The 26,523-nt window shown below is 54.0% G+C and overlaps 2 protein-coding genes across 2 annotated transcripts in view; one reads left to right on the forward strand and one right to left on the reverse strand.

Annotated features, from left to right (window-relative positions):
• Positions 1-3,917, forward strand: part of Trpv4 (transient receptor potential cation channel subfamily V member 4) — a 36,769-nt gene extending 32,852 nt beyond the window's left edge. The window contains exons 14-16 of the mRNA XM_057764794.1: positions 862-989; positions 2,790-2,911; positions 3,376-3,917. Of these exons, the coding sequence (XP_057620777.1) occupies positions 862-989; positions 2,790-2,911; positions 3,376-3,533 (408 nt within the window). The 3' untranslated portion in view covers positions 3,534-3,917. The remainder of the gene's footprint in view (positions 1-861; positions 990-2,789; positions 2,912-3,375) is intronic.
• Positions 3,918-16,817: 12,900 nt separating this feature from the next.
• Fam222a (family with sequence similarity 222 member A) overlaps positions 16,818-26,523 on the reverse strand; it is a 44,214-nt gene continuing 34,508 nt past the window's right edge. Inside the window, exon 3 of the mRNA XM_057763418.1 lies at positions 16,818-19,230. Coding sequence (XP_057619401.1) covers positions 17,954-19,230 — 1,277 coding nt within the window. The 3' untranslated portion in view covers positions 16,818-17,953. The remainder of the gene's footprint in view (positions 19,231-26,523) is intronic.

Raw genomic sequence — 26,523 nt, forward strand, 5'->3', positions numbered from 1 at the left:
TCCCTGCCGGGGTTATTTGGGATTCTGGAAATCAGGGACTCCGGGGCCATGCACATCCACAAACCTGGAAATTCACAGTGACTATTAAGGTCACCCCTAACCCGGTCACCCTTCAGGTCTAAGTATGAGAGACTCCATATGGCTCTGCTCCTAGCTTTCCCATGTGGCCCCTTCTCTGAGTCCAGGTCTTCCTAGACCACCTTATTTTCATGTAAAAGTGAAGCAACTCCCCCACCCCCTTTAAGCCCTAGCTCCTGTCCCTTCTGTGAAGGTCTGGGGCCCAGGCCACGGCAGCCCTCCTCTCTGCCTGGCAGTCCAGGGTGAGCAGGAGATACCACACCTACAGGAGAGGCCCCTGCTACTCCTCAGACCCCAGAAAGCAGCCACTGCTGCTGTGACATGGACATGGTCCTGGCCACTCTGCCCTGGGTCTCTTTGCTCTGTTCTCCCACAGGGTCCCCCGGGAAAATGGGTTTATGGGGGTGTTCAAGGCAGGAGGAGCCTGAGGCTGGCGCTCTGCCCACCTAGCTCAGCCATTCAGAAGAACTATTGTTTCAGCTGGGCGATGGTGGCAATGCCTTTAATCCCGCAGGCAGAGGCAGGTGGATCTCTGAGTCAGAGGCTAGCCTGGTCTACAGAGTGAGTTCCAGGACAGCGGGCCACACAGAGAAACCTGTCTCAACAACAACAAAGAACTGTGGGAGGTGAAGGCCAGCCTTAGCTACACAGGAAGTTTGAGGCTAGCTTGGGCTACATGAGGCCTGTCCTAAAGAAAAAAGGTGTTTATTTGGCTCGTGGTTGCTGTGAACCGGGCGCCTGCTGGGGCAGTTTACCCACACACCCGTGTCCTTCCTCCGGCAGTGGGCCACCACGATCCTGGATATTGAGCGTTCCTTCCCCGTGTTCCTGAGGAAGGCATTCCGTTCTGGAGAGATGGTGACTGTGGGCAAGAGCTCAGATGGCACTCCAGACCGCAGATGGTGCTTCAGGTGAGGCTGGAGAGATGGTCCCAGAGGGATCGGCTCCAGAGGGACAGGCTCCTGCCATGTGCTTCTGGGTTTCCAACCCATTGCAACCTGAGGCTCTGAGGTTCTAGAATTCAGTCCTTCAGGGGGGTCTTGGTCTCTCAGCCTAAGTTCATTTGACTGTGAGGTGAGCACAATGGGGCACCACCTCCTTGGGTACCTACAACTTGTGAGGTGGGCACAATGTGGCACCGCCTCCTTGGGCACCTAGAACTTCCAGCTGGCATCCTGTACCTGTGGGATGTTCGTATGCCCAGAGGCTCCATGCCCCCCGGGGGGCTGGCGGAAATGGAAGGGGCTCACCCAGCTGCATTATGCTCTGTCTGCTGCCTGTGGCTGAGGTTGTGTTGTGTCTGAAATGGGGAGGCTGAGGGAGCATCAGCTTGGGGGCTTGGGACCCCCAACTCATCTGCAGAGTGACCCATATTCCTGATGCCTTTACTCAGTTAGAAGGTAAAGTATTTTGTTACAAGGGCTCACCAGCCAGCACAGAGGCTAGCACGCCCCCGGGAGTGAGGCCCTGTCACTTTGCTCATCTGTGAGATGGGGTGTAACAGCGCCCCCTCCTGAGGTCTTCAGAAGAGGAACCCCACATCACACGCCTCGTCAGTTTACAGAAACTGCAAATGTATCTCCCTTGCTGGGTCTCATATGGAGCCATTGCTCCACAAATAGAGGCTGTGGGGAAAGTAACAAGAAATAACTTTGAAAAACACAATTACATGGGGCCAGTTTGTTCCAAGAGACTATCACCAGACTTTACCGACGTCCTAGTAAAAGAGGAAACTGTGTCAAGGAATGTTTGCATTAAGGAATGAATAGAGAGAGTATGGTATATCCATACAAAGGAATATTATTTAGCCGTTAAAAAGACTGAAGTTCTAATCCATGCCACAGCATGGATGAACCTTAAAAGCAGTGCTAAATCAGTGGTTCTCAACCTTCCTGATGCTGCCACCCTTTAGTACAGTTGCTCAGGTCGTGCAGACCCAACCATCAAACTATTTTCCTTGCTACTTCATAACTGTAATTTTGCTACTGTTACGAATCATAATGTGGATATTTTATATGTGACCCCCAAAGAGGTCACAACCCACAGGTTGAGAACCACTTCCTAAGTGTGAGAAGCCAGATGTAAAAGGCCACGAGGCCTATGGTTCCATTTATATTTCTAGAAATTGCCAGGACAAGCACACTGTAGCGATGGATGCCACAGGAGCAGGGGAGGGGAAATAGGGAGCTATGGTGCGTGAGTGCTGAGGAATCTGGGAAACTGGTGACAGCTGCCCAGCCCTGTGGATACAGGTGATAGGGCTATGGGCTAGAAAGGGACTGGAGGTGGGGGGCATGCTGGAGTGCTAGATCAGGGAGGTGACGACGTGGGGTTGGTGACAGGAAACAGTATTTGTAGGCTATAGTGATATTTTGTTTATGATCTAACAAATAAAGCTTGCCTGAAGATCAGAGTGCAAAGCCAGCCACACTAGTCAGCCATAGGGGCCAGGCAGTGGTGACATACTCCATTAATCCCAGCAGCCATACAGGCCAGGCAGTGCTGGCCCACACCTCTAATCCCAGCACTAGAGAGGAACATAAGCCCGGATAAGACAGCCTGAAGATTTCACAGAGGTAAGAGAGGTAAGAGCTCTCTCATGGCTTGACTGTTTTGCTTTTCTGGTCTTCAGGTTGAACCCCAATATCTGTCTCTGGGTTTTTATTATTCGTGCTACAGCAGGCTCCCCCCAAACTGCTTCTCTCTGCCAGGGTGGACGAGGTGAACTGGTCTCACTGGAACCAGAACCTGGGCATTATTAACGAGGATCCAGGCAAGAGTGAGGTCTACCAGTACTACGGCTTCTCACACACCGTGGGGCGCCTCCGCAGGGGTGAGTGTGGCTTTGGGGGGGGCTGGGCTGTCTAGAGAACAGGAAGGTGGGAGGGGCCACCAGGAGGTCCCCTGCTGCATTGGATGGTGCCTTTGCAATTCTACCCCAAGCCTTCCTTCTCTGTTCCATGATGCCAGATGGGGGGGTTTCAGGGTGACAGGAGATCCTAGGCAGCCTCATAGTGGAGAAGTTTTTTTTTTTTTTTTAAATTAAGCCTTAAAAGCAAGACACACTGGTGTAGAGGGCATGCCCCAAGGCATTCTGACCCAGTCTTCAATCTTTGTTCCTCCATGTATTGCTGTGTGCTCCTGGGCAGGTATCTTGACCACTCTGAATCCATTTTCACTTCTGTAAAATACACATGATAATACTCTCCTTCCTGCAGAGTGCCCAGTACTCAGTGGTGCTCAATGCCTTGCACAAGCTGTCCATCAGCCCTTTCGCTCTCTGTATTCTCTGTCTAGATCGCTGGTCCTCAGTGGTGCCCCGCGTGGTGGAGCTGAACAAGAACACTAGCCCAGACGAGGTGGTGGTGCCCCTGGACAACCTCGGGAACCCCAACTGTGATGGCCACCAGCAGGGTTATACCCCCAAGTGGAGGACAGAGGATGCTCCGCTCTAGGGGCTGTTCCCGGGCCCAGCCTTGGCCTCGCTCCTGTCTACTGTCTGCCTGCATTTCTGCACTTGTCCCGTGTCTTCCCACACCCACTTGTGACCCCAGAGGTGAGGGCCTGTGGACACTCTGGGAGGCCCCAGGACCCTCTGGTCTCCACCAAGGCTTCTGCCCTCAGCTCTGCCCCTCCCCATAAGGGGGATGGGACTCCTGGCCACCTGTTCACTCCCATGGAGTCATCTAAGCCCCTCAGAGCCCCTCTACTTGCAGGGCTCAGCCCCCTGGTCCTCTTGTGCCTTATTTATTGCTCTCCTCAGGAAAATGGCATGCAGGACGCCACCCACAGCCGGACCCCTGCCGGGGCTGAAGCTCATACAGGGACACTGCAGCCAAGCCCTGACCTGCTAGCCCTGGCTAGGGTGGGCCTTCCGTACTTTGTAGAGATCAGGGCCGTTGGCGCTCAATAAATGTTTGTTTATTCATGGTGGAGATGGTGGCGGTAAGGAGAGTGACAGGCACAGAGACACCAAGGTGGGAGGGCTAAAACCCTGTGGGTGAGAACCAGGCACAAAGTGTTGGCGGCAGGGAAAAGACTGGTGGTGTGAACACAGCAGAGGTAGAGGTGGTGGGTGTGATCCCAGTGAAGGAAGAGGTGGTGGGTGTGATCCCAGTGAAGGAGGAGGTGGTGGGTGTGATCCGGTGGAGATGAAGGAGGTGGTCGGTGTGATCCCAGTGGATATGGAGGAGGTGGTGGGTGTGATCCCAGTGAAGGGGTAGGTGGTGGGTGTAATCCCGGTGGAGATGGAGGAGGTGGTGGGTGTGAACACAGTGGAGGTGGAGGAGGTGGTGGGTGTGAACACAGTGGAGATGGAGGAGGTGGTGTGATCCTGGTGAAGGAGGAGGTGGTGGGTGTGATCCCAGTGACGGAGGTGGTGGTGGGTGTGATCCTGGTGGAGATGGAGGAGGTGGTGGGTGTGATCCTAGTGAAGGAGGAGGTGGTGGGTGTGATCCCAGTGAAGGAGGAGGTGGTGGGTGTGATCCTGGTGGAGATGGAAGAGGTGGTGGGTGTGATCCCAGTGAAGGAAGAGGTGGTAGGTGTGATCCCGGTGAAGGAGGTGGTGGGTGTGATCCCGGTGAAGGAGGAGGTGGTGGGTGTGATCCCAGTGGAAATGGAGGAGGTGGTGGGTGTGATCCCAGTGGAAATGGAGGAGGTGGTGGGCATGATCCCATGAAGGAGGAAGTGGTGGGTGTGATCCCAGTGAAGGAGTAGGTGGTGGGTGTAATCCCGGTGGAGATGGAGGTGGTGGGTGTGATCCAAGTGAAGGAGGAGGTGGTGGGTGTGATTCCAGTGGAGATGGAGGAGGTGGTGGGTGTGATCCTGGTGAAGGAGGAAGCTGGTGGGTGTGATCCCAGTGAAGGAGGAGCTGGTGGGTGTGATCCCAGTGAAGGAAGAGGTGGTGGGTGTGATCCCAGTGAAGGAGGAGCTGGTGGGTGTGATCCCGGTGGAGATGGAAGAGGTGGTGGGTATGAACACAGTGGAGGTGGAAGAGGTGGTGGGTGTGAACACAGTGGAGATGGAGGAGGTGGTGGGTGTGATCCCAGTGGAGGTGGAGGAGGTGGTGGGTGTGAACACAGTGGAGGTGGAGGAGCTGGTGGGTATGATCCTGATGGAGGAGGTGGTGGGTGTGATCCCAGTGAAGGAGGTGCTGGTGGGTGTGATCCCAGTGAAGGAAGAGGTGGTGGGTGTGATCCCAGTGAAGGAGGAGGTACTGGGTGTGATCCCAGTGGAGATGGAGGAAGTGGTGGGTGTGAACACAATGGAGGTGGAGGAGGTGGTAGGTGTGAACACAATGGAGATGGAGGAGGTGGTGGGTGTGATCCCGGTGAAGGAGGAGCTGGTGGGTATGATCCTGATGAAGAAGGGGGTGGTGGGTGTGATCCTGGTGAAGGAGGAGGTGGTGGGTGTGATCCTGGTGGAGATGGAGGAGGTGGTGGGTGTGATCCCAGTGAAGGAGGAGGTGGTGGGTGTGATCCCAGTGAAGGAAGAGGTGGTAGGTGTGATCCCGGTGAAGGAGGAGGTGGTGGGTGTGATCCCGGTGAAGGAGGAGGTGGTGGGTGTGATCCCGGTGAAGGAGGAGGTGGTGGGTGTGATCCCGGTGAAGGAGGAGGTGGTGGGTGTGATCCCAGTGGAAATGGAGGAGGTGGTGGGTGTGATCCCATGAAAGGAGGAAGTGGTGGGTGTGATCCCAGTGAAGGAGTAGGTGGTGGGTGTGATCTCAGTGAAGGAGTAGGTGGTGTGTGTGATCCCAGTGAAGGAGTAGGTGGTGGGTGTGATCTCAGTGAAGGAGGAGGTGGTGGGTGTGATCTCAGTGAAGGAGTAGGTGGTGTGTGTGATCCTGGTGAAGGAGGAGGTGGTGGGTGTGATCCTGGTGAAGGCGGTATTTGAGAGACAGGGATGGAACAGTTAGTGGGCAGCAGAGATGAGGGAAGGAGTGTGATGCTGTGGGGAGTCACAGTGCCGGTCAGGGAGGAGACACTGGTGAGGACAGGGATGCTGGTGTGGGAGTAGCATGGAGCGGTGCTGGTGGGGCACAAGGAAAGCCCCATACACCTGTGGACTCTGTACAGAGGAGTCCGTAGCTGGTGATATCCCCTCTGACCTCTGACCTCCCCAGCTCAGGTCCTGCTCTGGCCAGTGCCTCCCATCCCTCCCTGCGGCATCCACAGGATCATGGGTGTCTGGGGTGGCTGCAGTGGACAGAGTCCCAGGCTCAGGGCACACTGGCTTTCCCCCTCTACTAACTTAGACCATGGCATCTTGTGCTGGAGAGTTACATGTCCTCTCTGAGCGTCCATGTCCTTGTTGTTGGAGGAGGCAGATGGTGGCATTGGAAAGGGTGAGGGTGAGGAGGAAGCCAGACCTGCACCATCCTTCCTGATGGCCCAGTTCTCCTCTGTGTTGGGGCCAGGAGCCTGTGGTTGCCCAGCCTCCCAGGGTGCCTTGCTGCCACATCAGCACCCAGAGAGGGCGGCTACTTAGCATTCTCAACAGGAGTCCCAGAAACCACTGAAGGGACTTTGGGTGTCATGCCAGGCCCGAGCCCAACCTGACTGAGCCTCCCCAGAACCACAGGATAGCGGCCAGAAGGGCCAAATGACAGGCCAGGTGTCTTTCCCTTAGGCTGGGTATGGGGAGAAGGAGCTGGGCCAAGTGAGGCTCTGAGCAGGGAGGGGCTTCCTGATCAGCATTGCTTAACTCTAGCTGAGGTGGACATACCTGTGGTCACAAACCCAGCTTCCGAGCTTGCTCTTCGGGTGGTCACAAAACAAGATGGCAGCACCTGGCTATTCCCTGAAGATGCATGCTGGAGACACAGGGAGGGCCCTGTCTATCCTGGGTGCTCCTGATTTGGGACAGTGAGGTTGGAAACATGGGAGAATGTTCCAGAAGGCTCTCCCTTCAGAGCAGAGAACTGGGCTCTAGCCTTGCCACAGGAATTTTCAGAGTCCTGGGGGCATTTGCACAAGCCTCGGTTTCCCAGGCTGAGGGATGAGCGGATAAACCGTGTGCTATAGCTGTGTGATGGAATCTAATTTAGCCACTAAAAGGGATGAAGATGCGGTGATTCTTTAAGATTCCCCAAATAGGCCGGGTTGTGGTTGTAATGGTCACATAATTGTGTGGTTCACACAGCCAGTCAACAGAAAAACGGGTATTTATCGTCCCATGCAGCAGAAATCCCCCTGATGCCGGCTAATTCCAGGGCTGATCTATTAAGAGCCTGGTTCTACCACTCATGGAGGTTTTCAGTTTCAGCTACATGTGAGGCCCTCTGGGCTGTGCAGGCTTTTCCCACAGGGACACAGTGTACCCTGGATCCAGGCACCTCCAGAACACACAAGGGGATGTCTCTGCCTCTGTCTCGTCAACCCACGCCATAGACCCCTCTAGCCTAGCCTCTGCCCTCGGACCATTGACCACGGTTGTGCCGTGTCTAATGCTTCAGCCAATCAGCAGACAGGAAGCAGGAACTATCTAAAGGTAGAGGAAAACAGGGAGGAAGTGATCCCCTAGTAGGTTAGAGCTGTGTGAGAAAGGAGGATGAGGGAACCCAGGAGGCTTCACAAGCATCTTCTATGGTCCTTCCCCCCCCATATCCTGGCTCTGCCTTCGGCAATGTCACCAAGAAAGGCTGTGGTTCGTCCCTTTGGATTTCAGTGTGGCAATTTCTCAGGAAATTAGGAAACAACCTTCCTCAGGACCCAGTAATACCACTTTTGGGTATATATCCAAAGGATGCTGAACCATGCCACAAGGACATGTGCTCAACTATGTTCATAGCAGCTTTGTTTGTCATAGACAGAACCTGAAAACAACCTAAATGCCCATCCACCAAAGAATGGATAAGAAAAAATGTGGTACATTTATACAATGGAGTACCCACTACATGGCAGAAAAAAATAACATCTTGAATTTTGCAGGCAAATGGATGGAGCTAGAAAACATTATTTTGAGTGAGGTAACCCAGACCCAGAAAGACAATTATACTCACTCATAAGTGGTTTTTAAACATAAAGCAAAGAAAACCAGCCTACAAATCACAATCCCAAAGAATCTAGACAACAAAGAGGACCCTAAGAGTTATACATGGATCGAATCTCCATGGGAAGTAGAAAAAGACAAAATCTCCTGAGTAAATTGGGAGCATGGGGACCTTGGGAGAGGGTTGAAGGAGAGGGGAGAGGCAGGGAGGGGAGCAGAGAGAAATGTAGAGCTCAACAAGAATCAATTAAAAAATAAGATGGAAAAAAAAGAAGAAAGAAAGGCTGAGGTTCATTTGGAGGGCATTAAAAGGTCACGCTTTAGCCAGGTATGGGGACACAAAGCTTCAGAGGCAGGGGCAGATGGATCTCTGTGAGTTCAAGGCCAGCCTGGTCTACACAGCAAGTCCCAAGCCAGCCAGAGCTGCATAGTAAGATTGTCTCAAAACGAACAAGAATTCAAGTTTACATAATGAATTCAAGGCAGCCATGGGCTACATGAGATCCTGTCTACAGAGGAAATAAAGCAATGTCTTTGGTTTTCAGTCTCAGGCTACCCCACCCCCAAACTATTCCCCTTCTCCCAGCGGAAGCACCCTGGCTCCTTCAGCCCCTCCCTCCAGCAGCCATGATCCTCTCTGTGGCCTGTTCTCCACTGACCCTGGGGTCAGTGCCTGCCTGACTGGTCACCACATGGGGTCCCACAGCTTGTAAATGACTGAGGGACAGACAGTTTGCCTGAGCACCGTCCCGACTTGAGCTGGTTCCACTTAAAATGGTCAGACTTGACAATGGTGGGCAAGGGCTCCACCTGCGGCCAGGGCCATGCTGTGAACTTTGACTTTTTTTCTCCCCGTGCCGGTGATCTGTGGGACAGTATTTTTGAGAAAAAGCCAAGACTCCCACCAAGTGCATTGCTGTGTCACCAAGCGGGGGTACTCTGAGAATTAGCTATTTCACTTGGAATACCCAGCCTATGGGGACTTGTCCTGGCACAGGTGGGCAGTGATGTCACAATGAATCTCACAATTCATGATCCCAGCCCGAGGCCTGAGGCCTAGCCCATCTCCTCTAGTGTTCATTGAGGTTCTGGGATGGAACCCAGGACCTTGAGCATGATAAACAAGCACTCTGCCACCGAGCCACACACCAACCTTCCTTCCATGCTTTGAACAAAACGTAGGGTGTTTTGCCCAGGGGCACACAACTACCCCGCGAGTGCAGACCTACAACGACATCCCCCCCCCGCCCCCGCCCCCATGCACTCTTGCATCCCCAGTGGCCCACTCCGCAGGGGTCTCTAGTGTTTCTCATGGAATCTATAATGGTGCAATCCTCCCTTTATTAACAGGAACAGACCCCTCGAGGCTTCTTTGTCACCCCATTTAAATCTTGTGGAGAATCTTACAAAGTTGGCACTCTTTAAAATTTTTCTTAATTTTTATGTATATGGGTGCTTTGCCTGCCTGTAACCGTGTGCATGCAGTGCGTGCAGAGGCCAGAAGGGGGCGCATATTCCTTGGAACTGGAGTTCCATACTGTTGTAAGCCACCTTACGGGTCACACCACAGGTCGGCTAGGACATAGGACCACTGAGCCCCCCCCCCTTTTTTTTTTGGTTTTTCGAGACAGGATTTCTCTGTGGCTTTGGAGCCTGTCCTGGAACTAGCTCTGTAGATCAGGCTGGTCTCGAACTCACAGAGATCCGCCTATCTCTGCCTCCCGAGTGCTGGGATTAAAGGCGTGCGCCACCATCGCCCGGCTCCAGCCCCTTTTTAATTAAAAATTGTTACCTTTGTTTTGTGTGCTTAGGCACACACATGCCATGGCACAGGTGCGGAGCTCAGAAGACAGTGGTCATTTCTCTCCCTCTGCTATGCATGCCGGGAACTGAATTCAGACCATCCATCTTGGTGGCAAGCATCCCTGCGTGCTGAGCCTTCTCGCTGGCCAAGCCGGTAGCCTCAGTACTCCCCACGAGTAGTAGACATACGTTTCTGCTGTGTGGGACAAGACATCTGAGTACGACCTGGTGATTGAGTCCTGCTGGCTTGCCCAGCTTGGCCTTGAACTTGGTCTGTAGCTCGGGCTGGCAGTGAACACAGAACCCTAACTCAGCCTCCCAGCTGGAGGGGTCACAGTCCTTCACCACCTGGCCAGGCTCATAAATGGGTCTATATGACTGAAAATGACCATGAAGCCTGGCTTCAGGCATGGCTGGATCCAGGGACTCAGCTGAGGTACTCATGACCCTGTCTTTTGGGCCTCAGCCCAGCTTGTGAGTTTTGTCCCAGGATGGCTTTCCCAGGGTGTTGGCCCAGGTTTCAAGCTTCATTCACTATTCCAGCCACAGACCCAGGGTTGCCTCTTACCGGGCTGGATCAGGACACGTGTCCATTCCTGAGCCAATCTCTGAGGGCAGGGAAGCGGACTGCTCTTTCATTGGTCTAGAGTCCCTTTTCTTTGAAGGCAGGATTAAGAAGCGGGAGGGATGAGCCATCTCCCTCCCAGGAAAAGTCAGCCTGTAGCAGTTACACTGTTTCTGCCCTGTATCCCAGACTGGCCTTGAGACCTCAGTCTTGCCTCCACCTCCCAAGTGCAGGAGTGACAGGTGTGTGCCATCACGCCCCACTTCTTGTCCCCTCTTAGCAGTTAAACTGTTTCGCCCCCTGCTGTAAGCTGAGCGTAGTGTCCTATACCTGGGCTTGAGCAGGTGACATGTTCACCAATGGGATGTAGGCAGCCCTTCATGGCCAGCCTAAGGTGAGGCTGAACACCTGCTGGGGCAGAGCTCACAAAAACCCTGAGCTCTGAGACATGAACGAGTTTGGATAATGCTGAGTTTTCCTGAAAAAGAAAAAGATTTGTTATTACCTTGCCTGCATGTATCTGTGCACCATGCGAGGGTAGTGCCCACGGAGGACAGAAGAGGTGTGGAACTGGAATTGCAGATGGTTGTGAGCCGCCGTGTGGATGCTAGGAACCAAACCCAGGTCCTCTGTGCAAGCAACCCGTGACCCAGGCATCTCTCCAGCCCTTTGGTTTGGTTGTTTGGCTGGTTGGTTGGTTTTTCGAGACAGGGTTTCTCTGTAGCTTTGGAGCCTGTCCTGGAACTAGCTCTGTAGACCAGGCTGGTCTTGAACTCACAGAGATCCGCCTGCCTCCCAGGTGCTGGGATTAAAGGCGTGCGCCCCACTGCCTGGCTTGGTTTGTTTTTTTAATAATTTGGTCAGCTATAGTTAATGGATTCAGAAGCAAGCCAAGCCCCAAACCAGAACTCTGCGACATTCAAGAGGCCAGGACTGTAGCCAGGGCCACAAACAGTGAAGGTGAGATTTGAACCCAGCACCATGCCCTCATGGCCTCTGCCTTCCTGTGGAGGCCCTGTCAGCTGATCCCCAGCCCCCGTTGCTCTCTTGGTGGCCGGTCCCTTCCTTCCTAGAGAGGCTCATTAGGGGGGAACATTCGTACAACATGTGTGACTGACGCTGTCCCCCAAGTTTAAAGCTCTCTGGGAAATAATGGATACAGTAGAGATCAAAGAGAAGGGGCGGGGTCAAGTGAGGCTGGGAGGGCGCGCTCTGGATTTGACTGAACAGTTGCCTCTCAAGGCTGTTACTATTCAGATGACTGCCAGGGGTTTTATTAGCTGTGCTGGCCAGTTTGTGGTCATGTGACCTCCATGCCAGGCCTTGGCCCTATGGATATGCCTCTGCTTTGATTGGATGACTAGGCAGCTGGGGCCTCTGGGCCTGTACCCCCACTTCTGGCCTGGCAGAAGCATGGACTTGAGAGCCAGGAACCTCCTGAGCCTCTCATTTTTGAGGACTCCGGGGTCCCTGCGGGCAATGAGGGGATCTTCCTAAGAGGGAGTGTGGGAGGTGAGAGAACGGGGGGGGGGGGGGGACGACAGCCATGGCCAGCAGAGGCCCACAGCCCAGGGACTGAAGAGCCAAGGGGTGTGGGGGAGAGGCCAGGCTGGTAGTGCTCTTTGTGAAAGGAGGTTCAGGCAAGGGAAGCAGATGGCCAGGCAGAAGCTGGCTTTGTGTGAGCTTGAGGCTGGGCCTCCTCTTCCTCATACACCCTGCTCTGCACAGCACGAACCCCCAACACACATGACATTGGCATGGAATAGCCCTGTGGCCCAGTGCTGATCCCCAGGGGAGTGGGACTGCCCCTCCCCCAGCTGCGCCTCACTGGTGGGTCTGGAAGTGGTGGCTGGAACTGTGGTAGCTACTTTGTCACTAGGAAGGGATGCTGAGACCAGAACACGGGTGTGATGGTTTGAATAAGAATGGCCCCCAAAGGCTCATAGATTTGAATGCTCAGTCACCAGGCACTATTTGGGAAGGGTTAGGAGGGTATAACCTTATTGGAGAAAGCCTGTCTCTGAGGTTGGGCCTTGGGATTTCAAAAGCCCATACCAGGTGTTGTAGGAATTCCTTCAGCCAACACAGGGTAGAATGGTCTTTCAAATTTTCCTGCCTCTGAAAATGGTCTGTTAGATACTCTAGACCTTAGCCAAAGTTGGTTGCCTCAACATTGCAAATGAGACTTTGGGTGATTGCCCAGGTAGCCAGTTGTCTCTGTCATTTCCTGCACCTTTTGGAAGTTGCTTGACTGCACTTTCTGTTTACTCAGGTAATATTATTTCCCTTCTCTGGTCTTTGATGGGGTTGAAGACTAGATAGTCATAGTTACTTTGTTTTCTTGACTGAACCAAGACACTTTTAATGTAAGAGTTAGACTTGTCAGGATAGGATAACTATTGAAATAATCTGCTGTTTGTTCCTTATCTAGACTGGACATTTAGCATATGTTTCTTGCTTGATGTTGTCATGCTGGTTGTAGTTCTAATTTTTATATGTTCTTGTCTCTTCTTTTCCCTGGACAATACTTGAATTTGTTCTTATTGTATATAGTCTTGTATTAGGCTTAGAACCCTCTTATTTAGACAAAGAGGGGAGGTATTATGGGAACTCCTTCAGCCAATAGTCTTTTAGAAGTGGTCCATTTGGGTGTGGTCTGAGGTACTAGAAGCACATATGAAAAGTACGCACGCAGCCCCCTTTTTTACTAGATTTGATCCCAAGCTTCCAGCACCCACAGGGGACCGTGGATCTCTACCCTTACTGTGAGTTTTATCACCAAACAAATAAACCTTTGTTATACTCCATTCCGGGCTACTGTGGAGCTCTTTAATAGTCTACAGCCTTGCTCTCTCTGCCTGTAGATCAGGATATAGAGCTCTCAGCTACTGCTCCAGCACCATGTCTGCCTGCTGCCATGCTCCCACCACGACAGTGGACTAAGCCTCTGAAACTGTAAGCCAGTCCTCAGTTAAATGCTTTCTCTTATAAAGCTGTGGTCAGGGGCTGGAGAGATGGCTCAGAGGTTAAGAGCATTCCCTGCTCTTCCAAAGGTCCTGACTTCAATTCCCAGCAACCACATGGTGGCTCACAACCATCTGTAATGAGGTCTGGTGCCCTCTTCTGGCCTGCAGGCATACACACAGACAAAATATTGTATACATAATAAATAAATAATTTTTTTTTTTAAAAAGCTGTGGTCATCCACAATAGAACAGACAGTGATGAAAAAGGAGGGAGTCCCTGATAACACCATTGGGCTACTTATGACTCAGCCAACCCCTGGGCTACCCTGCACTTAAATTAGCCTTTGTTTGTGAGAATACATTTTCTTTCTCATCTTAACGAGGGAAGCCGTGGTTTCTGTCACTTACCGCATAGGTAAGAAGTACAGTTGTTTCAACTCCATTTTTTAGAGAAAGAAGTGAGAACCAATAAATGAACCCAGTCCAGGACACAGTGAGGATGTGGTGGAGGCAGGATTTGAACCTGAGCCCTGTCTTATTACAGGGTGCAACTTCTTGGAAGTTGTGGGAGGTGGGACCCAGACCTTATAAGAAAGCACTGCACCACTGAGGTGTCTCTAGCCACACAAGGATTTGTTTAAAATTCAGTGTCTCAGGCCTTTACAAAGGTGCTGAAGTTTAACAGCAGCCGGTGCGCCACCACCTGGAGCCCGGGACTTGGGAGGAGCCTATGTTCTTTCTGTGAGGAGAAGGCAGCCCGGCTTCTAGAGGGTTTAGGATCAAATTGCTGTGTGATCCGAAGCAAGTTGCCTTCCCTCCCTGGGCCTATTTGCCCCTCAGAGTGGGTGTTCTCATCTGTGTGTGTACTAGGATCTGCCTGCAGCCTCAGCATTTGAGAGGCTGAGGCAGGGGCATCTCGAGTTCAAGGGTCCCTGCCCCAAACAAATGTATTCATAGTGATTGTGCTGCACCACTGTCCTCACCTTCCTAATAGGACGCTGAGAACCTAGATATGGGCCCAGTGACTGCTGGTTATGGATGGAGTCAAATCCTTGCTCCCCTGCAGCTCACTACGAAGCCTGTGTTACAACTGAGGGAACTGAGGCCCAGGGAGAAGGCACTCATTCTCCTCCAATGCAACATAGTTTCCCTGAACAAAGTCTTGTTCCCTGGTACATTAATAGAAACAAAAACTTAAGTTCAGATATTGGCAGGGTCATGGGCTAAAGACTAAGGGTGTTAGCATGCAGAACTTTTCAGAGCCTTTAATGTGACCTGCTTATCTCTGGGGTCTGGTTCCTGTTTTGGGCAGTTGACCTGGTGTCTGTCCCAGTTGCTCTCAGTCCCTGGCTGTCCTGATGTGGTAAGATGCAGAAGATGCACCTTGGTGGCTTTGCCATTGTGGCCATGAATGTGGTACAGCATGCCTGACCACCTGATCTCAGCCTGGAAACATGGGAGCCCAAGGTAGTTTCAGGGGGAAGAGAACCTGCAGGAACGGAGACAGAACCTCAGCGGGGATGGGAGAGGGTGAAGGAGCAGCTTCTCACAGCTTAGTTGCCTAGCTTGCCTCCCCGTAGCCCAGCCACGCAGGCCAACCTGATTCTGAAGGCAAACAAAACCTGGAGCATTTCTGTTGCCTCCAGGTGTGCACAGAGCAACCAGGAGTGGAGATGGAGCGGGGGTGGGGAGGCTTCCTTCTAGGGGGCCGTGACCGCACCAGACTCACCTGTGCAGAGCACTGTGCGCCAGCAGGAGCTCCCTGGCCCTGAGCCTGCTTTGACTGGCCGCTTCCGTCACTCTGGTGGCCTGACCTGCCTCAAGGGTCTCCGTGAAAGCATGGGTCAATGCCACAGCATCTAGAATGCTCTTCGGGTCAGCAATCTCAGCTCTGAAGGGGAAACTGAGGCCCAGGGAGAAGGAACCCAGCCACAGGGCAGACTGGTCTGCCCTTCTAGGGTCACTCCTGCCGCCCATGTTTCCTTCACAATATGCCAGCTTGGTGGTTTTTATTTATTTTTTTTTTTAGAATAGTTCAGTGTAGCAGTTGGGGCTCAGACCCTGTCCAGCTACCTGCTATGCCCATCTCGGCTCTGGGTGGCCCACTGGCTCTGTTTTAGACAGTTGCCGGGTCTGCCATTATTTTGCAGGTGTTCCTCAGGTTCTATGTCTGCTCTGGGAAAGATGTGTGACCCCATTCCTTACCTGACAGGGCCACTGAGGTCATCATGTCACCTACTGATTTTTTTTTTAAATATTTATTTATTATGTATACAGTATTCTATCTGTGTGTATGTCTTCAGACCAGAAGAGGGCAGCAGACCTCGTTACAGATGGTTGTGAGCCACCATGTGGTTGCCGGGAATTGAACTCATGACCTTTGGAAGAGCAGGCAATGCTCTTAACCACTGAGCCATCTCTCCAGCCCCACCTACTGATTCTTTGTGACTCAACCCTGGTGGTCTTTCCAGCACTTACCACGTGTCGCCTGGTCTCCCATATCCCCTGGGCTAGCAGATGTGCCTGGCCCAGGGAAAAGCCTGGTCTTCTGCACACGGTGACATTGAGACTATTCCCTTTGAGTGGACTCTGGGTTACTGAAAGGTTTCAGGAGACTGCGGCCCCAGCTGAGGGTCTGGCTGACTTGGGACGTTCCTACCTCTGCCCTAATCCCCACCACACTGGCCAGGGCTCCGTGTGGGGCGGGAGGGCCGCCCCAGACTGGATGTCCCAATTTTTCTTGGCATAGATTATCTGACTGGGATCAAACATGGGCACAGTGAAACCATCATGCTGTGGGACTGGATCCCTCTTCCCGTCTCCCATCCTGTTGGGTGCTCTGAACTCAGATTCCGCTCCCCACTCTCCACCCCCACCATAGGACAGGTCTCATCTTTCTGTGTGGGCACCAGGCCCACGGCACTGTAAACTCAGGCAGGAGACCTCCCACCTCCCAAGGATGAGTCTCTGGCAAGGTTCAGCTGGTCCCTGGTGAATGACCTCCCAGGGACATGTCTGGCCCAGTGTCATCTGGGTTGGCCAGGATGATGGCAAGCCTGTCTCCAGGTATTCTGCCACCATTTAAGCTGGGAGGATGACAGACAGGAGCTGGGGAGGGGCTTACGATGGGGGGTTCGGAGCCACCCCAGCACTAGAGAGCTACCGGAGCTCAGTTTTGATTGATTTTGCTTCTATGGGTGGACCATTGGCCACCAAAGATGACAGAACACATGGGGTAGCACCCAGCTTGAAGAGCTTCATAATAACTTGGGCACAGAACACCGTGTATGCCAACCCTCCCGCCAGGCTCCCTGGGGCGCCCTCCCGTGGATCCCCGAGGGAAGGAGTCAGCGAGAGTGGAAACATCTTCACAGCACATGGCTGAGACACCATCTGTTTTTTTTTTTCTCTTTCTCTTCGTTTTTAAAACAACAGTGCAGACTGCACTTCTCACAGTAGAATATAATGGTCAATTTTAGTATAAAAAAAACATTCTCAGAGATTTGTAAATGCACTTAGTGCTTGAACAGGCCTTGGAGAGATATGGTACCGCTTCCGGAGTGCGTGCCTGGGGCTGGGCTGGGACCCAGGGACTGCAGGCCTTGACTTCTTGGGCTTATCTATGCCACCTCTCCTGACAGCAGTGCAGGTCAGGTCTGGGGGGGTGCAGAGGAGCTGGGTGGGGTATTCCAGTTATAGCCAGTAGGTCACCCTCTCACTAGCTCCCAGGAGACCCCACACTTGAGGGCAAGATCGTCCACATGAATGGAGTCTGAATGTACAGGCCCCTCGCTAGCCCGTGACATCTCTGTGCGGGTAGGGAAATGGTGTCCCTTCCTCAGAATGCAGGCAACTCTTAATACACACACCTAGGATGTGCGTGGAGTCTCCTTGGGCACAGTGCCCTTGAGCGATGCACCAGTTGTTCCCGGCAGCCCTATACGGTGTAGTGGAGGGAACAGAGAAGAGGTTGGTCCAGGGTGGAGAGAGAAGGGTGGGATGTGATTCCTATTAGGAAGGACGGGGAGGGGAGTCAGGAGGAACAGGGGCTGGTAGTCCTGAGGCCTCTAGGAGTCTGGAGTCAGAGTGGTCTTCACCTAGAGTAGTTGGTGGGGGGTGCACTTTGGACCCAGGGACTTTCTAGAATCCTTTCTGCTCCTTTTCTGAGAAACTAGGGGACTGTGGGTAAAGACCCAGTGTGTGTGGCTGACTGGAGCACCCCTGGGTCTGAATGCCTCTGCTGGAACTCCAGAAGGAACTTCCTGTCTGCAGAAGGTCCTCTTTCCCTGCTTCGATGGAGGAAGGATGGGCCTTGCAGGCAGCCCTGGACCCTCCCTGCTCCCTAGGGCAGCAAGTTGGGGGAGAAAGCCCTGGTGAGTGAGGTCAACCTGCCTGCCCACCGCAGTGCGGAGCGAAGCAGCCTGGCTTCCCTGTGGACACACGCCACAGGGCAGGTGGGACGGCCTGCTAGTATCCTGCCCTGTGCTGTGGCCTGCTAACCCTCAGCACCCTGTCCATCTGTCCATCGGTTCATGTGCTCGCAGAGCAGACTTTATCTGTAGACGGGTAAGCGGATGTGGGCATGCTGGTGATCCAGCAGCCGGGGCACGGCCACTGTCTCATAGCCCTTGCCGAGCATCTGCTCCTTGATGCAGGGTGGCCGGATGTCATTGATGAGATACTCCAGCGACTGCAGGCTGCTGCTCAGCACCGCTGTGTTGCACACGCTCTTGCTGGCCAGGCCCGAGAGTGCGTCTGCAGGAGGCCCAGTTAGCTCCCTGGCAGCTCCTGGCCCCAGCTCTGTCACTACCGCAGCTGCTGCTGGATTGTAGCAGTCGCTAGTAGGTGTCACCAGAACACTGTTCCAAGGGGCAGCAAAATACTGGCCCACGGTGAAGCTGGTGGGCAGCCCCACACCACAGTTGTGGGGCGACCCGTTGGCCCTCTCGAATGCCCGCCCGCCACAAGTCTCAGGAGACTTGCTAGCTACGGTGCTGCTACTGTAGGCTCGAAGTGGCTGGGGTGGGGGTGGGGGTGGCTTCTGTGGCCATAGCAGGTAATCCAGGCCACCTTCTGCATACCCTGCGGGTTTGGTGGCCCCAGCCACTGTCAGGGCTGGTGTGGCTCCCTGGCTCAGTTCTGCCCCTTTCCGGCAGTCTGGCAGACCTGCTGTGGCTGAGTACGCCATGCTAGGAAAGCTGGGCATCGGGCCATGCTTAGCTGGACTGGGATGGGGCACAGCCACACCCTGACAGGCGCCTGGGGCAGCGCCTGGGGCCTGGCACTGCTGGTTGAGCTGGTAGAGGATGCTATGGATGGAGGGCAGATTGGAAGGGGGCAGGGGCAGGCCCCGGCCTGGCAGAGGGATCACAGAGGTGGCAGTAGCGGCTGCAGGTAGACTGGGCGGTGGGGCAGGTGCCTCAGGTGGCTTCGGGTAAGCCAAAGGCCCCAGAGTGCTGGGCACCGGGTAGGGTGCGATGCCCACTTGCACAGTGGCCGGTGACAGTTTAGTCCGCTTGCCCTCCACACTCTTAAGCACACTTTTGGTGTGCCCAGTGGGCACAGCCGAACTAGAGGAGACGACCGCAGCCTTGACAATGGCCAGCAGGCCCTGGTAGCCGGTGCTGTGCTGAGGGTAGGGACTGTAGCGCTGGCCGCTGGTGTCATAGCCGTTGACCGTGCGGTTCAGGTGCTTGTGCTGCGGCACCCGGATGTTGGTGGGGAAGATCTTGATGGACAGTGGGCTGTTGGCCACCTTCTCGGCATAGGCATCCAGCTCGGCTGGGCTTGGATAGCGGGCAGAATGCATAGAGCTGGCCACTGACTCGCCTGCAGGGAGACAGAGGCACAAGTGAGTGTCAGGCTGGTAGCCACAACCCCTCAGTCCCTACCAGGGCTCTGGGAGCTGCCCAGTTCCCCTTCCCTCGCTGGTTTTTCCTCTGTTGGCTCCACACTTCCAACTTTTGAACCAAAGCACGAAATTCACAGAGGAAACCGCACACACATACAAAGTTTAAATAGAGCTTGCCATTTTTTTCCTCTTTGAGATAGGGTCCTGGGTGTGTTCAGGTTGGCTCAAACTTGATGCATATACAAGAATGACCCTGACCTTCCTCTCCCTCCCAAGAGCAAGGGTCACAGCTGTGTGCCATCATGCCCTGTTATGCAGCGCCTGGGATAGAACCCAGGGCCTCCTAGGCAAGTTACCCTTACCAACCAAGCATCCCCAGCCCCACCCCCACTTCTGGCAGCATGGACTAGCTGTGCTGGCATTCCAGGTGAGGTGAAGTGGATGCCGGATGCTCACGGTGGCTGGCCTGTTAATACTGTGTGTGACATTCTAGATTGTGAGACTCACTCACTATAGGTGGTCACAACTGGCCCTGCTGGTTCACAGACCCCTCCTGGTATCCTGAGCCATTCCAGTAAACCAGAGCACAGCCCAGAGCTTCCTCTGAGGCAGGGGCACAGGGAGGCACGCAGGAAGGCCTGTACTGGCGCTGGCAGGGTTTGGGTGGAGTTCCTGGCTGTGGAGCCCTAGGCAAGCTGCTTGGGCAAGCTCCAGTTTTCCCATGTGTGGAATGGGAACAATAATGGTGCCAGTCACAGGGTGACCTCGGCGGTGCTGAGGGGCCCAACGTGTGGGTCACACGGTGGGTGACAGGGGCTTAGGTAAGGGCTCACCATGCTGAGCCTTCCTTTCCTCATCTATGCAGATGTTGCTTCTAAGGCTGCCTCTGAGGGGGGCTAGGAGGATTCAGCAGGTCCGTGTGTAGTAGGCGGTGCTGGAGGAGACCAAGTCTGGCCCAGGGCAGAGTCTTACCAGAGACGGACACACCCGTGAGGTCCTTTCAGTTGGAGGCTTCCTATCTGTCCTCCCAGAGCCTGACCTGAATGGCCTTGGTCCAGCATTAGGCTGGACAACGGTTCTCTGTGTCAGGCAGGGTGGTGACTAGGTCAGCCTTCCCAGACACAACTGCCTGAGCAGCTGGGAGAGCTCAGGCCAGCTGAGGCAGGGCCTGGGCACATCAGGGCGGCTTCTCACCAGAGTGGGCATGCCAAACAGTTGGAGACAGATGCTGGTCATGACTAGGGGTCTGCATACTTGTGGCTTCCAGTGGGTTGGACCTGGTGGCTGCCTCAGCCCACAGCACACAAGACAGAGTAAGCACGATCCGCCCAGCCCCTCGGGCCAGCAAGGCCCAAGTGCAGCATGGCAGGAGGCGGTAGTGACAACATGGAACAGGGTGTCACATTCTCTACCTCTCAATCCCTGGCCTAACCTGGACCCAGAAGGTAAGTCCGCTCGGACCTGCCCTGGGCCTCCCCAGCTCCTAAGTAGCCTAAAATAAACTTGGTGTGGAGAATGGAAATGCCACTTTGGCCAACGGAGGAATCTTTCTCTGCGATTGGATTTAAACTACATTATACAAGCAATTTCATGGGCACTTAGCACCGCTCTGAGAGTCCCGCGGAAAAGGGACCCGCTCTTCATTTGCCAGCCATAAATCAGCAGTTGCTATAATGAGCACAAAAATGTCACTTTTATGCAATTTTACAGATGAACAAAACTGGTGAAATTAGCTGTGGAAACCTACCAGACTCAGCAAAAGCAGCTGCCGGGAGGGGAAAAAAAAATGATGGCCGTGTGTATTTGTGTTCCCCTTAAACTCTTCCCAGGCACGTGTCTGCCACTGTGGTGTGAAAACTCATTTGTCCTTTGCATTATGCTTTCATTCGGAGTTTATCTTGAGTATCCAATGAGCCACCAACTGTGAAAATGATTAAATCTACAAAATCTATCTAATGGATGGAATAAATTAGGTGTTCAAAACCTTAAGAAAAGGGAGGAAATGCCTGCTTCCCTGGTCTTCTTCCCAAAAGAGGGCGCACCTGGCCCCCATCTGGTCAGCGGGCTTCCTGCAGGCAGTCGTGTCTGGAGGCAGAGGCTCGTGGCGGCCAGCGATGGCCAGGTACAGGCTCTGCACCCACTATTTTCTGAGTGGTGTGTGTGTGGAGGGATGGCATCCCTGTGACGTACGTAGGGGTATGACATGTGGCAGCCGGCCTGGAGCCCTGGCTCCCTAGTCATTCTGACCACCGGGCACTCTAGTCTCTGCCCAGGTCCCACAGCAGGCAGGGTTGAACTATATAACCAGCAAGATCCTTTGGAAGGAAACATGGTTTTCTGTGGGCTGCTTCTCCCACGGCACCCAGTCACATGGGGACCCTGGAGAGGCCTAGGGGATGGACAGAGGCATTGGCCACGTGAGTCTTGTTCAGTCCCAGCCGAGCCTCCTGAGGGACCCTGAGTAGACACTCAGCCAAGTGGCTCTTGGGTTTCCAAGTCCCATCAGCCACAGTGTTGTCACCTGACCCAAGATGACACACAGGTCTCCATTTTGTAGGTTAAGAGGTCAGAGGTCACAACCAGCCAAGGGCAGAGCTAGACCCGTCTGTCTTCTGGGTCACAGTCACTCCACCCCAGGCAGCGCCCAGCAGGGCTAGGTCATGTCTGACGGCTGAGGGCCACCACCCTCTCTAGCCATCACCTGGATGCTCAGGCTGATGTTGGTGAGCCTCTTCCTGGGCATGGTGACAGCGAGGCTGCTGTGGTTTCCCATCACAGGACTGGTTTAATCATGGGCCCCACACACGCCTTTGAGATGGTACCCACCCCTCTTAAGCCTCGGTCCCTAAAAGACCCTTTTTTTCTGGCTACCCTGGAGAGCTTCACAGCACAGCCTGTTCTGCAGGGGACCTGGTTTGGGACCCTCGCCTTCTTGGGCCCAGGTTGCAAAGTCCCTGTCACAAGTGCTCACACCATCTCAGGGTCTGGTAAAGGCAGGGCAACGGGAATAGGGAAAGGTCCTCATGGAGAGGCTGGAGAGCTGAGTGTCAGCGGGCTCCTTAGAGGAGGGTAAGGTGGAGGCTGCACAGCCCCATGGAAAAGCCCAGCATCCACCCAGCCACCCAGCCTGCCCTACCCCTGTTTCAGTTAGTCCGAGGAATCTCAGTGGCAGCTGTCATTACGGAAGGGACCATGGCCCTGCCTGCAGCTGGCCACCAGACTCAGGGCTCCCTTAATGGTTTGTACACAGCTGGGCCCCACTCCCATAGGACACAGCAGACGCTTGAGCCTGTCCCTTCTGGACCCCTGCCACTGCTGTCTGTCACACACCCACTGCTTCCTGGGCCCTACCATGCAGGCAGGGAGGAAAAGAGCCAGCACCCTGGATCGGATGGCGGGCAGCAACAAGCCCCGGAAACAAAGGGGGGCAGGCTGACAGGTGTGGTGGACACATCCACATTCTTGGGCACATCTTCCCTAAGTAGCCATGTCTGGTCCCCCTCGTTGGATATGAACTGGATTAGGGGCTTCATTATACTGAGAAGAATGTAGTATGGGTGGGCAGGAAAGTTGCTAAGTGACTTTCGTGAGGTGACAGGGTCACTCTATGTAGCCCTGGCTGTCCTGGAACTTACAATGTCGGGGGTGGCCGCTTGGCACGGATTCCTGGGACGGTTTGACTGCCCTGGGAATGAACAGTGAGGTCCGGCGAACTGAGTGGTGGGCTGGGAGGGTTTGTGGCTTGAACGCAGAGGTCAATGAGGTGGCAGCCTTTGAAGAGGGGAGCCATACAGGATCCGAGACAGGGGCCAGCAACCCAGAGATGGGTGCTGGAAACCAAAACATCCAGGTCCCAGGCCACTGTGGTCATCTGGTGTATGCTCCACATGGACGGTTCCCCAGGGAGAGAGACCATCCGTTATGATTGGGGTATAAAATAATCCCCTGAAGGCCCGTGTATTGAAGGCTTGGTCCCTTGCTGGTGGCACACATAGGGCTGACGGGGTCTTAGGGCACCAACGGATTAATACACTGATGTGTTCATCTCGAGCTGATCATAGGTGGGCCTGGCTGGAAATAAGACACCTGACTGCGGTGTGCCTCTGAGCAGGGGTGAAGGTGACAGACCAACTGAACATCAGTGGTCTTTTAAGTCCCAGATCTGCCACATGTGGCCTCAGGGTGCCATGGCCCCACTCCAAGCTGGTACTAAATTGATTCCCACTGCTTGAGTCCGGAGGGTCTCGGGAGCAGGTACAAAGGGCTGGCCTTCCTCGGTGTCCCTGGCCCGTGTCAGCGTTGACAATGATTTTTTTGGAGCTCTCGTGTGCTGTCCCCACTCAGCTCCTCTGTAACAGCCTTCACTGGGATGCGCTGTTCAAGGCGACACTGGCCACCTGACCTAGACCTCCCTCTGTAGCCTCCTTTCCTGTCAACAGGCCCTCAGCACACACAGGGTCGCATTTTCCCTTGGGTCAGCACTGTGCCCTCGTGAGACAGCTCTGGAGGGCCCTGTGCTCCGAAAAGGTTAGACACGCAGGGTTAGCATCAAGTAAGGGTGACCCGGGCTGCCTCTCCCTGCTTAGCTCTCCCCCAATCCATCTCCATCCAGGAAGTCCCCATTAACGGCTTGTCTGGAGATTTAAAAGGCTGGCAGGAAGTGCCGGGCGAACTGTCGCTGCCATTAAGTTAATGTTATGGGCCTTTTACAGGTGCGTTAAATAGACGCGGTTATTAACGAGTATATTAAGCCAATTAAAACCAGCCCTCTGAGTGGGGTTTAATGTTGCCTCAGGGAGATGAGAGGGCTTCACTGCGCTGCTGCCAGCAGCAGGCGGGCAGGGAGGGGAGGGCCGGGCTCCGCTGTGGGGAGCTAAGTGGTAGAGCAGGGTCACGGTTACCTTGACTATGCAGACTCAGGCTGCCGGTGTTCTTACCAGGATGGGGCTGAAGGCTGGGCTCCAGGGGACTTAAGCATGCAATGAGATGCCTCTTCAAGGAGAGTGGGGAGCCGCCATCCCAGAATTCCTGGTCCTGGGCTCCAGATGCCCTGCAGGATCTAGGCCTGTATCATTGAGGTGGCCCAGGGCTCAGGCTGCTTTGGGAGGTTTATACTGGGGCCAACTTCACTTGACAGGAGAGGGCAGGCCTGCTCAGGGGCCTGGGGCTCAGGGGCCTGGGGCTTAGGGGCCTGGGGCTTAGGGGCCTGGGGCTCAGGAGCCTGGGGCCCAGGAGCAGCACACTTAGAACTGGGTCTCCCCAAGGTGGCTCAGTCACCTCCTGACTCACGGGAAGCTCAGATTTCTGAGTACAGGACGGTGCTGTCACAGGAGTGAGAGAGTGGTAATAGCATTCTCTTCCGTCCAGCCCCTGCCCTCCACAGGGGACCAGGAAGTCCCAGGGCACCACCCTTCATCTGCATTCCCCTTCACTGTGACACTATGCCCTTGGAGGTGGCAGCCTCCTGAATGCTCAATTAACGTGACACTAATTAGCTGGTGGCACCAGCAGAATGCCTAATGAGACCGCTCCGGGCTGGGGGTGGGGGAGACGACTGGGCAGGGAGAGCAGCTGTTCTCTGGTTTTTATTGGGAAGGACTCAAGCAGTCACGGGATGGCAGCTTGGCACCTTGCTTGCTGGCTGTCCCAGGGACCCCAATCTGTTGCAGGTACTGACCCCTGGTGGTCAAACAGAGGATAATTCCAGGCGTGCTCTGTTAATGGTTGGAGTGCGAGCGCGCGCGTGTCCAATCTCTTGGGGCAGGGGGTGAGGATTAAGTGGGAGAACGTTCCCATGTGTGAGCACACATGGACAAAGCCACGAGATCTAATTACGGGACATCCTGCACCCACCCCCACCTCCCCACCCCCAGGCTGGCTGGAGCCCTGGGGTGGCCACCGTCTCATGTCCCTCCTTCCCCACCCTAACTTGCCTGTCCCTCACGATTTCTCACTTGCCCTTCAGCCTGGCTGTTTCAGTCACACGTGACTCTAGTCCGTACCACGTACACAAGAGTCGACCTGACTCGTCCTTGCCGTGCGTGCCAAGCCTCCTTCCCCAGGTCTCACGGCCTCTGCCCACTACCAGACAGCTACTTTCTTCCAGTTCTGTTTCCATCTGCTCACAGTTCAGAAAACAAAATTAAACACCAGGGCTGAGGGTGCATCTTGGGCAGAGTGGTTGCTGAGTAGGGAGAAGGCCCCAGGTTCTATCCCTAGCACCGGGAAGAAACAACACAGAAACAACCCTTAATTCTGTTAAAAACAGCATCAAAAATAATAGGAACAAATTTTAACAGAAGAACAAAGTGATCTGAAAGCGATGAAACGTTGTTCAAAGAAAGAAAATAAATGGGAAGATATCCCATGTTCATGGACTGAGAGACTCAGGACAGCACCTGGGCCTCCTTGCAAAACCTAAGAAGCATGTCCTGAAATTTGGGAATCCAGAAAAGTCCAAACAATTTCTAATTCTGAAGCTTAATGAAGAGTTAAAACAATCGAGCCACTGTGGGTACCAGGCAGAAAAAGAGAGGCACCAGCAGGTCAGGGCACAAATTCACATAACCACTCAGTAGGGAAGAGCGGTCTTTCCAGTGACTGGTGTTGAAGACAACTCGATATCTAGATACTGGTGGCGAGAACAACAGCTATATTCAAAATAATGAGGTTGGACCATTTCCATATGCAAAGATCAACTTAAGAGTGTAGTCAGAAACATACAAAGAAAGCTAAAATGTTCCAAACCCCTTTTATTTACTCTATGTGGTAGAGGAGAGCAAGCCCCACAAGGGCACGGGATGGCAACTCTTCCCACTGTGTGGATCCTGGGCATCAACTCAGGTCCGCAGACTTGGTAGCAGCCTCCACCCACTGCGCTGTCTCACTGGCCTGAAGACTAGAGATGCTCGCAAGAAAACACAAGTCATACAGAACCTGCACAAAAGCACCTGACAATGGACGTGACGTCACCAGAATGAAAACAGTTGGTGCTTCAAAGGGGAGTCAGGAAGTGTGAGGAAGACAGCTGCTTGACGGGAGAGGAGGATTCCTGCAACTCACGCCCGTGAAACAGGACTAGGACCCAGAACACACGTGGGGCCTGCATACCCCGAGAGAAAGGCGAGTAATGGAGTTGAAACAGGAAATGCACAGACTTCCTCAAAGAAGATATGTAACAGCCAGGAAGCGCATGGAACGGATTCAGAGTACTTGAGACTAATAAAGTCGGGGTGCTGGGCATAGGCACACACCCCAGCACCCGAGAGGCG

The sequence above is a fragment of the Chionomys nivalis genome, chromosome 3 (genome assembly GCF_950005125.1).
Source record: "Chionomys nivalis chromosome 3, mChiNiv1.1, whole genome shotgun sequence".
In the NCBI taxonomy this organism is placed as follows: domain Eukaryota; kingdom Metazoa; phylum Chordata; class Mammalia; order Rodentia; family Cricetidae; genus Chionomys; species Chionomys nivalis.